This window comes from Nomascus leucogenys, chromosome 8 (genome assembly GCF_006542625.1).
Source record: "Nomascus leucogenys isolate Asia chromosome 8, Asia_NLE_v1, whole genome shotgun sequence".
In the NCBI taxonomy this organism is placed as follows: domain Eukaryota; kingdom Metazoa; phylum Chordata; class Mammalia; order Primates; family Hylobatidae; genus Nomascus; species Nomascus leucogenys.
In genome coordinates, this window is record NC_044388.1 from 12,273,931 (window position 1) to 12,286,769 (window position 12,839).

General features: G+C 36.9%; 1 protein-coding gene across 4 annotated transcripts in view; it reads left to right on the forward strand.

Annotated features, from left to right (window-relative positions):
* The window catches only part of CEP70 (centrosomal protein 70), a 97,428-nt gene that overhangs the window by 54,566 nt on the left and 30,023 nt on the right, over positions 1 to 12,839 (forward strand). For 3 of the 4 annotated variants that reach the window (XM_030816760.1, XM_003265286.4, XM_030816759.1), the window contains exons 7-11: positions 123 to 292; positions 5,150 to 5,206; positions 8,252 to 8,339; positions 8,427 to 8,515; positions 11,754 to 11,828. In XM_030816760.1, the coding sequence (XP_030672620.1) occupies positions 123 to 292; positions 5,150 to 5,206; positions 8,252 to 8,339; positions 8,427 to 8,515; positions 11,754 to 11,828 (479 nt within the window). Of the gene's footprint in view, positions 1 to 122; positions 297 to 5,149; positions 5,207 to 8,251; positions 8,340 to 8,426; positions 8,516 to 11,753; positions 11,829 to 12,839 lie in introns of those variants that run through there. The other variant, XM_030816761.1, reaches the window with a different exon arrangement.

Sequence of the window (12,839 nt, forward strand, 5' to 3'; positions counted from 1 at the left end):
CTGAAGTTCTTGAATGAAACAGCTCAATAGAAACTATGAAGATGCCTTTGTGTACAATATTGTTAGAATAGCACGTCCTAGATGTACATATCATAATTATGTTTTTAAAAAATATCTTATAGGTGAAGTGCCAGCATTATAAGAAAAAACGAACGGAGCAACAAGAAACTATTGCTTCTTTGCAAATGGAAGTCTGTAGATTAAGAAAGGAGGAAGAAGATCGCATTGTCACTCAAAACAGAGTGTTTGCCTATCTGTGCAAAAGAGTTCCTCATACCGTCCTGGATAGACAGTAATTTTGCTACATAAATTGATATGTAGCTTGAGTCATTGTTTTGTTTGTTTGTTTGTTTTACCTGATATTATCTTGGGGGTGGTTATAACTCTTATAAACTAGAAAAGCCTCTCCCTCCTCCTCTTCTGCATTGTTCTTCCCTGCTCATCCTGTTCTTTTTTTTTTTTTTTTTTCTAGAGGTCCTTTGAAGAATGGAATTGCACATTTACTAAAAGTAACACTAAACTTTTAAATAAATTCATAATTAATGAGACATTTCTCAAAATAACTGATCCTTTTAGTGAAGAATAATATTGAGAGATCACTGTATGGGTTTTAGGGTTGCTTAGTTTTACTATGTTATTGATTTTAGGAGTTTTTAGTGGAAAGAACCAGGGACTATATATTTTGGAGGAAAAAAAAATCATCATTGATTTTTTTTTAACCCAGCTGAAGTTGATAGTATTTTTATTTAAATTCTGATTTTATATTTGTAACTGTTGTCTTTTCTACTGAAAATCATTCTTAAGAACAATATTATAATTATTTGCTATATCCTATAATACATAAAAATAGTTTCAAAATAATAAAACTAGAATTACTAACAATAAGCCTACTGAATGAAATTTAAATTTCTGGGCAGCTCTCTTTGATATTAATATATTCCACTATGTATGCAGTCAAGATGTATATTTCTAAAATATCTTGAAATACTTGTTTCTCTGTGTGTTTGCATCACCAAATTATAATGCAGTTAGGTTTATTTCAATTTCTTTTCAATTTTCAGGGATTGCTTTTTAAATTTTTACTTTTGAATGTGTAAACATTTATATAATTGCAAAATCAAAACTATTTGTTATTTATATTCAGAGAAGTTGTGTTTTCATTCCTGTCCTCTTTATTCTATCCTATCCTTACCTCCCCTATAGGTAATTGATTTTAAATGTTTAGTGTTATTTTTAGCAATATAAGTAGTATGGATATTATATACATATTCTCTCTTGTTTATGTACTAGCACCTTCTTTTTTTCTCTGAACAGTTTAAACCGATTGCATTTTAAGCAGTATTATATGTTTACCTAGTAGGATTGGAAATCTTGAATAATTAGATGTTTCTATTTTACTATAAAAATAAATGAGGTCAGATATAAAGTAAAAACAAGTTAAAACTATAGATTTTTTGATAATTATTTGAGAGATAATACACATATATACACATATATAATTTTCATCCTCTTGAAGGAAAGGTAAGGACAAACACATAAAAATAAATAAAAATGTTAGTGAGAGGCGTGAATAAATAGAAGAGGGAGGCGAGGTAAGAAAAATAGGAGGGGTAAGGAAGAATAAATAGGAGAGAGGCGAGGGAGAGAGAACTACAGTGGAAAGAAGAAGAGAGAAATTGGAAGGGAAGAATGAAAAAACAAAAAACAGTTAAGATGACTGGGTAAGAGGGTGAGAGAAGCACTGAGGGAACCTGCAATGTACCAGATGAAGTCAGGCTAATTCAGGTATGAATTTGTCCAGTGGGCCAGAGATTTTCCACTTTGTTTGATTTTTATCAGTGCAAACTTTCAGTTTGAGACACTGAAATGAAAAATTGTGAATTAAACCTTTTGGAAATACATGAGTTGTAGCCACTACAGATATCATTAAAAGTTACACAGGTACTGGGCTAAGTAATAGGGCACACACAGATGAGGAAAGCCATGATTCCTGTATTCAGTGACCTGATAGTCTAGTTGGGTACATAGACACATATGCAGGTAAGTAAAATATAAAGCAGATAGTGGTATGTACTACAAAGTGGGGCAGATAGGATACTAAGTGGGTGTGACATAGGGAGAAATTAGTGAAAGGTAAGAATGACTACATAGGCTTCGTGAATGAGTTATCTTTTTAGCTGGACTACTAGGAACTATAGAATATTAATAGGCAGAGGTGAGAGAAAGGATGTTTCAATTAGAGAAATATGGTAATAGGAAAAGTGAATGTGTTTGGGACATCAAGAGTCCAAGAGGTCTGGAGCATAGGATACATGAGATTCTGGGAAGAGTCTTAAGAGACAATATGACAATATGGAAAGTGTGCTGTAACTTTGAGAGACTTAAATTGGCCGAAGAGTTTGAGTTCTACTTTCTGTGTGGCAGGGAAGATACCCAAAGATTTCTGAGCAAGGAGATTAAACCCGGAGAAAGACAAGTTAGTAATTGGTTGTAGTGGTAGAGGGCTAATGAAGGTCTTAACTAGGACCAAAAAAAAGGGAGAGACATGGCAAAGATAGACAGGAGTTGTCCAGACGAATGGGCTATAGATGTTGAAAGGAGTGGAGGAGTCAAAGATGGCCAGTTTTTCAACTACATTTGAAGGAACAGGGAAGAAACCGATGAATTCATTTATGGATATATGCTTAGGCACCTTCAGTCATCCATGTAGACATATCAGGCCTGTTGTTAAAAGGGCCAAACTCCAGAGAACTTCCAAATTCCATATAGAGAAAGAAGAGGCAGAAGAGGAATTGTGTTTGGGTATCATGATAACCAAGGAACAAAAGTGTTTCAAGGAGAGGGTGATCGGCAGTGTTGCATGCTTCCTCACTGGTTAACTTGTTTACTTTCCCACTATTTTATTTGCTCAGAATTCCCAGTACTTAACATGTAATAAGTCCTCCCTAAAACTTTATTGAAGATAATTGGTTACAATCACTCAGAATGAATGAAGTTTGCTATAAAGGAAAAGATTAGAAATAGAATCATAGCATAAGGGGGAAGTAGGTCAAGAGGATTTGTGTAGGATATAAAGAAGAATAAAGCATATTTTCAGGATAATGTGAAAGCTGGTATATGTTAAAATGCAGAAGGCTTGAAGAGAAAAAGAGTAATTGGGGAAGGGTTGAAGGGAAAAAGAGTAATCTAGAAAGTTGTGACATAAAGAGCACAATTGGCTGCATTAGTTCTGAAAAGGGGGATGGGTTGGTAATGTTTCCCCAAGATAGGAGAGAAACAGTATATTGTTCCTTTAAAAAGAATAACACATGAAAGCATAGTATTATTTTGTTTTTCTCTCATTTTTTAAATGACAAAAGCAATAAATGTTTCTAAAATTGAGGCCGGGCACGGTGGCTTACGCCTGTAATCCCAGCACTTTGGGAGGCCGAGGTGGGCGGATCACGAGGTCAGGAGATCGAGACCATCCTGGCTAACACGGTGAAACCCCATCTCTACTAAAAATACAAACAATTAGCCGGGCGTGGTGGCAGGCGCCTGTAGTCCCAGCTACTGGGGGGCTGAGGCAGGAGAATGGCGAGAACCCAGAAGGTGGAGCTTGCAGTGAGCCAAGATCATGCCACTGCACTCCAGCCTGGGCGACAGAGCGTGACTCCATCTCAAAAAACAAACAAAAAAAATAAATAATTCAAACAATATGAAAGTGTATATGGTAAAATGTAACAAATCTGCTTGCTTTCCTAATCCCCACATCCCAGAGATAACCTCCTCTCCTAAAATTTGGTGTGTGTCCTTCCTACTGTTTCTCAAAAGGAGTCCTGTTGGCATTTTGAGTGAGACAGTTCTTCTTTGTGTATTGTGTTGTTCACTGATGAATTTTTAGCATTCTGCCCCCTCTACAACTAGTCAATATGGCAACATTGCCCCTCCATACACCCGCTAGCTTACAATATTATTCCCTGGTGAAGAACCCACAGAATTCTTTTTCTTTTTTTTTTTTTTGAGATGGAGTCTCGCTCTGTCACCCAGGCTGGAGTGCAGTGGCCCAATCTCGGCTCACTGCAAGCTCCGCCTCCCGGGTTCACGCCATTCTCCTGCCTCAGCCACTCCGAGTAGCTGGGACTACAGGCGCCCACCACCAAGCCCGGCTAATTTTTTGTATTTTTAGTAGAGACGGGGTTTCACCGTGGTCTCGATCTCCTGACCTCGTGATCCGCCCGCCTCGGCCTCCCAAAGTGCTGGGATTACAAGCGTGAGCCACCGTGCCGGGCCAGTTCTTTTTCAATATACATATTCACATCTAACTTTTTTCTTTGTAGACAAAAGTAAAAAATATACATTTGATTATGCAACATTAATTTTTTCCATCATCATTCCTTGTTAAGGACATACAAATTTACATTGTTTTTTCTACTTCTCCATTATTTTCTTTTTTTTTTTTTTGAGACGGAGTCTTGCTCTGTCACCAGGCTGTAGTGCAGTGGTGCACTCTTGGCTCACTGCAAGCCCCGCCTCCCGGGTTCAAGTGATTCTCCTGCCTTAGCCTCCCGAGTAGCTGGGACTACAGGCACTTGCCACGACGCCCAGCCAATTTTTTGTATTTTTAATAGAGATGGGGTTTCACCATGTTGGCCAGGATGGTCTCAAACTCCTGACCTTGTGATCCGCCTGCCTCGGCCTCCCAAAGTGCTGGGATTACAGGCTTGAGCCGCTGCGCCTGGCCCATTATTTTCTATTGTATGAATGTGCCATTATTTATTTAATCTTTCTCCTGATGGAGAGTTAAATTATTTCTGGCTTTTCACTCTTATAAATAATGGGGCAGTGAACAACTTTGTTCATATTGAGTTGCATCCTTTGACATATTTCTGTGGGAGATATCGCTAGAGGTAGAATTGTTGGGACAAGGAGGATATGCATTTAATATGTTGAGATATAATGTTTATAGTTATTTTTAAATCTATACTTTGAAATTAATATAACATATGACTTAGTATCGTATTTGCTTTCTGGTAAGAATCACTTAAATTTTTTAAAGCCTGCCGGATAATCTGTACTTACTTTTACACTGTAATTTGAAATTATGTGGCGAAACTAGTAGATGCTGTAATACCACATTTTGAAAATAATTCAATATTCTGTTTTCTAGGTTGCTTTGTCTAATCGATTACTATGAATCTAAAATTAGAAAAATTCATACACAAAGGTACGACTAATCCTGTGTTACAGTTTTTAAAGTTTTTAATCCAGTAGTCACACCAGAAGTTCCTGTAGCTTTTAAAACTTTAAATATACTATGGAAATCAACCTAATATGTCACTGTGAAGTTCTTTTTTATAAAGAACTTGAAGATTGTATTTTACAACCTAAGTCAAGATGTATTGTTGTATTTATGTTAAATTATGTATACTTAATTATCACCAAACTATTGGTCACAGCAGAAATGGTATTTCCCTTTATTTTCTTGAAGTATTGTAATTTTTTCTACTGATGTGATCTAGCCCCTGAGTAGTTACCAAGTATATCCACAAAGTGCATAGAATTAGATTGGCTGCCTACCAAAGTGTAACCTAATTAGTATGCAGATTTATGTGAGATAAAGATAAAATGTCAGTGAAAAATCAAGCTTATAGATTAAAACACACTTATCGCCTGATTAAATAAGCATAGATAAATGGTCTTTGGCTAAACTAAAATAGCTGAAGGATATCTAACATATAATCTAAAATGCTTTAATGTAAGGTCACTAAAACAGTAGCTAATCTTTTTATTATTTATAGATGGAGCAGTTCTTTTAACAAATATTTATTTGAGCACCTATTTTGTACCATGTTCTAAGTAATTAGGATCCCATAATAAAGCAGATAAATTCTTCACTTTTATGAAGCGTACGCTGTAGTATTCTTGCCCTAAGAATAGCGACTTTCCAAAATCTTGGAGAGAATAATGGCAGAGCTCTGTGGGTTGCTGGTTGCTGATTATCTGTAGTACTGTGGGGACTCCAAAAAAAAAAAAGGAAAAGGAAAAGAAGAAGGAAGGGAAGAAGAGAAAAATTAATTAAAAAGCAACTTCTTGCTTTATATTCTTTTCAGAAAGCAGCATTTTATCAAGTAGCTTCAGGGACCCTCTGACTTCCAAATGAAACTGTCGTTTAGATGTTGGAGATTCTACAAAGATAGGACAAGTACTCAACTCAGCTGTTGTAGCACAAAATCAGCGACAGATAATATGTAAATGAATTAGCACAGGTGTGTTCCAATAAAAATAGTTACAAAACCAACAGCCTGCTGAATATAGCCTGCAGAGGGCAGTTTGCTGACCCCAATCTAGATGATGAAGAGAGGGGATTTGGGGTTTTTAGTAAGAGTAGAAAAGATTTAACATAACATAGCCATCAGGAGATCTTTTGTGTAGAATATGATGTGAGAGGTACTTGTAGAGTTCTGCAAACGGGGTTCTCTGACTAAAGATGATAAAAGGATTGAGGCCATTGGAGTGGTGGTATTGAATTTAGTTGTCATGAATTTGTAATGAAAATCTGGGGCTAAGGAATGAGTGACTTGGAAAAGAATCACTTTTTAACTGAAAAAGCTTTTCATCAGTTGTCTAGATGAAGTAAAGTATTTTGGCCTATACAAATTATCCTTGGGTCAGATATTTGGATTGGATGTCTTATTGAGGGAAGTGGAGGATAGGAAGAAAATAGGAGATACATTAATAAATAATATTCTACAAATGGGAAACTTTGCAGCAATAAAAAGAGTCTCCTAAGGAAGGGGTTTTTCAGGATTCATTGACTGAGCGGAGTTTATATTATAAACTCAGTCTCCTTTCTAAGAGTGAGTACTAACTTGAAAGTGAGATTCTGGCAATTTCAGGATAGATTTTGAGATCTACAAATAGGATATAGGTATCACCTAAAGAAGTAGGAGTACTGTAACAGGAGGATGTAACAATTCATTGACAAGTATTACATGAGTAAAGAAGATGAAAGAGAAGGGGGGGAAAAACAGGCCAAGATTTGGAGGCCTAAGTAGGATAAACAGGAGGCAGAGGAAAAGAGCTATGACCCTGTAGAACAGAAGCAGCAAGACCAAAGGAAGAAGACAGGTGGGACATGGGCCTCTTGCAGTGGCAAAAGCTTCTCTGCTTGTCCATTTTTTTAAGGCCAGTGTTGTCCAAAGTTTTTTGTTGTTGTTGTTGTTTTTATCATCAGACTATATGCACATGCGTAAAATAAACACATTGGGAATAAATAAATCATTTGAACTGAATCAATCCATTGATACTTACTAGACTGGTGATATGTTTATGTGTAATACTAGAAATCATGCGTGTACCCAGTGCATACTAGGCTACAATAGTAATACTTTATGTGATACAACAGTTAAAGTGAAATGTAGTCCTAAACAATAAAGTTGTGTTTAACAGAAAAGTATTTTATACTGCTTCAATTTTTAAATTTAAGATTTAATGAAATTAAAAGTTTAGTTCTTTGGTGGCATTACCCATATTTCAAGTGTTAAGCGGTAACCACTAGCTCATGTGGCTATTGGTTACCATATAGGACATCACAGTGATAGTTAATCAAGATTGCTAAAAATAATCATACTTATTTGCTAGCACTTTGCATTTCACAGAGTCCTTCAGTTATCTTTCATTTGCTTTTTACACCAGTCCTGTAAAGTAGATGTGATGGATACTATTTTACAGATGAGAAAATAAATTCTGAGAGATTGACTTATTGAGATAATACAACTAGTTAGTGGTGTTATCAAGGCTTGAACCAAGACTATTAAATCTGTTGCTTTTTCCACTTATGATCTGCATTTGTTTAATATAGGTTTTTTGGTGACCTAAAAGTACTAGAAGGAAAAAATAGTATGAGGAGAATGCATTTTTTAAAAGAACATGGATGTTCCACCTATGTTTTGTTTGTTTATTCAGCAGTGCTTTTTCACCTCCTCTTATATTCCATACTTTTTCTAGGCTGTGAGATACAGTGGTGAATAAGACAAAGTTCTGGTCCTCATGGATCATATATTCTAAGTAAAGAGAGAATAAATGGATGCTGTATGTACTATAATATTAGATAGTAGTAGTGTTCTAATACCATTCTCTGTAAGAACAAGTAGGAAATTTGGATTAATTTTAATTCATGTTTAGATTAGTAAACCCTCATTACATTGGTTTAGTTTTTTTTCTTTGAAGATAGATTTTTCATAAGTATGCTGCATACATATTTTCATAGGCAATATAAAGAAGATGAAAGTCAGTCAGAAGAAGAAAACGACTACAGAAATCTGGATGCCTCACCAACTTATAAAGGCCTTTTAATGGTATGGGGACTGCATAACTAATAAATACTTTTTAATAAAGTAAGTAATCTAAGAAAGTTAATTATTTTTCTGTGAAATGTGTTGCAGTCATTACAGAATCAACTCAAGGAATCAAAATCTAAGATTGATGCACTTTCAAGTGAAAAGCTGAACCTCCAAAAAGATTTGGAAACCAGGTGAGAGAAACTTATTTTTTTTTTTTCTGAGACAGGGTCTCACTCTGTCACTCAGGCCAAGTGCAATGGTGTGATCACGTCTCACTGCAGCCTTGACCTCCAGGGCTCAAGCAATCTTTCCACTTCAGCCTCTTAAGTAGCTGGGGCTATGGGTGTGAGCCACCACACCCAGCTAATTTTGAAAATTATTTAATTTTAATTGAGACAGAGTCTCACTCTGTCGCCCAGGCTGGAGTTCAGTGGCGCGATCTCAGCTCACTGCAACCTCTGTCTCCCAAGTTCAAGCGATTCTTCTGCCTCAGCCTCCCGAGTAGCTGGGATTACAGGTGCACACCATGACGGCTGGCTATTTTGTGTGTTTTTAGTAGAGATGAGGTTTGGCCATGTTTGTCAGGCTGATCTCGGACTTCTGACCTCAAGTGATCCTTTCTCCTTGGCCTCCCAAAGTGCTGGGATTAAAGGCATGAGCCACCATGCTCAGCCTCTAATTTTTTAATTTTTTGTTTGGTAGAGATGGGGTCTCCCTGTGTTGCCTAGGCTGGTCTTGAACTCCGAGGCTCAGTGCCAGAATTCCCAAAGGACTAGAATTACAGGCATGAGCCACTGCATCCGGCCAGTTTTTCTTCATCCTTTGAAAAGTAAACATACTGGAATTTGGAATATTAAATGCACCATTCTAGCTCCTTTGCTCTAAAGCTAATCATGAGTACATAATATTCTTATACTCACTTTAGTCAGTTCTTTCCCATGATAACTTAACGAAAGGAACGAGCACATGGGTAGGCAAGGGAAATGAGAAAATAGGAGTCCACATTGAAGAAGATAAAACTAGCTAAGAATAGTGGCTTTTGCCTGTAATCTCAGCACTTTGGGAGGCTGAGGCAGGTGGATTGCTTGAGGTTGGTGGATTGCTTGAGGCAGGAATTCGAGACCAGCATGGGCAACATGGAAAAACTCCTTCTCTACAAAAAATATAAAAATTAGCCGGATGTGGTGGTCTGTGGCTGTAGTCCCAGCTACTCCGAAGACTGAGGTAGAAGGATCACTTGACCCCAGGAGGTCAAGGCTGCAGTGAGCCATGATCTTGTCACTGTACTCCAGCCTGGGTGACAGAGCGAGACACTGTGTCAAAAAAAAAAACAACAAAAAACAACTTCAAATAGATTCAGTCTTTTTTTTTTTTTTTGCTTTTAAAAAATAGCTTTAATGAGTTACAACTGATGTACAGTACACTGCATATATGTACGGTACACAATTTACTGAATTTTGATATATGTATACACCTGTGAAACAGTTATAATCCAGATAATCACCTTGGAGGCTAGGTGCAGTGGCTCATGCCTATAATACCAGCACTTTGGGAAGCCCAGGTAGGAAGATTGTTTGAGGCCAGGAGTTTGAGACCAGCCTGAGCAACACGAGACCTTGTCTCTACAAATAATTTTAAAAATTAGCCAGGCCTGCGCAAGGATGACACGCAAATTCGTGAAGCGTTCCCTATTAAAAAAAAAAAAAAAAATTAGCCAGGCATGGTAGCATACTCCTGCAGTCCCAGCTACTAAGGAGGCTGAGGTGAGAAGATCGCTTGAGCCTAGGAGGTCAAGGCTGCAGTGAGCTGTGATGACACCACTACACTCCAACCTGGGCATCAGAGACCCTGTCTCTTAAAAAACCCTAAAAGTTATCTCTTGCCCCTTTTGTAATCCCTCCTGCCCCTCTTTGCCTTTGCCTGAGGCAACCAGTGATTTGCTGTCAGTCATTATACGTTAGTTTATATTTCCTAGACTTATTATAAGTGGAGCTATACAATATTTACTCTTTTTTGTCGATCGTCTTTCACTCAGCATGATTATTTTTATTTTAATTGCTAATTGACAAATTACAGCTGTATATATTTATGAGGCACAAAGTGATGTTACGATTCATGATTATAATGCAGAATCATTAAATCAAGCTAATTAACACATCCATCATCTAATACCTTTTGTGGTTGAAAACATTTGGAATTTACTCTTAGTGATTTTGAAATGTATAATACATTAATATTTACTATATTAGATTCAGTCTTATGCCAGAGGAGTTCTCATTCTCAAATTATACTACAATGCCTTGTTATTCTTATTCCTGTGCTGTGGGATGAGAAGAAAAGTAAAATTTATAATGGCACACAACAGAAAGGTATATCCAGCATAGCTACAAAAGGATGACACTCTCTATGTTGACAGTAATAAAGAATGAACATCGTTGAGCCTTTTTTCATTCAACAAATATTTGAATACCTGTAGTAAGTTAGACACTGTCCCAAACTCTGGGGTGAAGAAGAGACCAAAACAAATTTCCTGTTCTCAATAAGCTTATACTTTAATGGCTGGGCGCGGTGGCTCACGCCTGTAATCCCAGCACTTTAGGAGGCCGAGGCGGGCCTCCTGAGGTCAGGAGTTTGAGACCAGCCTGGCCAACTTGGTGAAACCCTGTCTTTACCGAAAAAATACAAAAATTAGCCATGTGTGGTGGTACACATCTGTAGTCCCAGCTATTCAAGAGGCCAAGGTGGGAGAATAGCTTGAACCTGGGAGGTGGAGGTTGCAGTGAGCTGAACTTGTGCCACTGCACTCCAGCCTAGGTGACAAACAAAAAACAACAACAAGAAAAAACTTACACCTTAATGGAGAGAAGGACCTGATACCTAGTATAAGCCATTTATATAAAATGTGAAAACCTTGAACACAATAATATGTAAATTTATGATTATATAAATACGTAGTAAAAATTTAAAAACATACATGGGAATAATGAACAATGAATTGAGGATAGTGGTTCTCTATGGTATGGGAAGGAGAAGAATGACATTAATGAGGGAATTTTAAGTATATGTATAAAGTTTGAGTTAAGATTTGAATCAAATCTGTTAATATTCGAATTTGATAAAGCTAGGTGGTGGATACACCAGGATTTGTTATAACGTTCTCTGTTTTTGTCTGTATACTTGAAATATTTCACTATAAAAACAAGTAATAGATCAGCAGCAAAAAATGACTAAAAGGCTTTGAATAAGGGATTACAGAGAATAAGAAATCTAAATGGCCAGTAAACTCCAAATTAGCAGTCATGAAATATTTTCAGAAGTTCAGTAAGTATATTTGCAACAAGTAACAAAGTATTGTATGTCGTTTATTTAAGTACCTTTATGGTTTTATTCAGTACATTGAATTAATTTATAATTATTTATTTTCCACAGGCCCACACAGCATGAATTAAGACTTTATAAACAGCAGGTGAAGAAACTGGAAAAAGCCCTTAAGAAAAACATCAAGTAATTATATTTTTACCAAAATTGCTTCTTTTATTAGGATTTTTTATTTTATTTATTTATTTATTTTTATTTTTATTTTTTTATTATACTTTAAGGGTACATGTGCACAACGTGCAGGTTACGTATGTATACATGAGCCATGTTGTTGTGCTGCACCCAGTAACTTGTCATTTAACATTAGGTATATCTCCAAATGCTATCCCTCCCCGCTCCCCCCATGTGATGTTCCCCTTCCTGTGTCCATGTGTAGTCATTGTTCAGTTCCCAACTATGAGTGAGAACATGCAGTGTTTGTTTTTTTGTCCTTGCGACAGTTTGCTGAGAATGATGGTTTCCAGCTTCATCCATGTCCCTACAAAGGACATGAACTCATCATGTTTTATGGCTGCATAGTATTCCATGGTGTATATGTGCCACATTTTCTTAATCCAGTCTATCATTTTTGGACATTTGGGTTGGTTCTAAGTCTTTGCTATTGTGAATAGTGCCGCAATAAACATACATGTGCATGTGTCTTTATAGCAGCATGATTTATTATCCTTTGGGTATATACCCAGTAAGGGATGGCTGGGTCAAATGGTATTTCTAGTTCGAGATCCCTGAGGAATCGCCACACTGACTTCCACAATGGTTGAACTAGTTTACAGTCCCACCAACAGTGTAAAAGTGTTCCTATGTCTCCACATCCTCTCCAGCACCTGTTGTTTCCTGACTTTTGAATGATGGCCATTCTAACTGGTGTGAGATGATATCTCATTGTGGTTTTGATTTGCATTTCTCTGATGGCCAGTGATGATGAGCATTTTTTCATGTGTCTTTTGGTTGCATTAATGTCTTCTTTTGAGAAGTGTCTGTTCATATCCTTCGCCCACTTGTTGATGGGGTTGTTTTTTTTTTCTTGTAAATTTGTTTGAGTTCATTGTAGATTCTGGATATTAGCCCTTTGTCAGATGGGTGGATTGCAAAAATTTTCTCCCATTCTGTAGGTTGCCTGTTCACTCTGATGGTAGT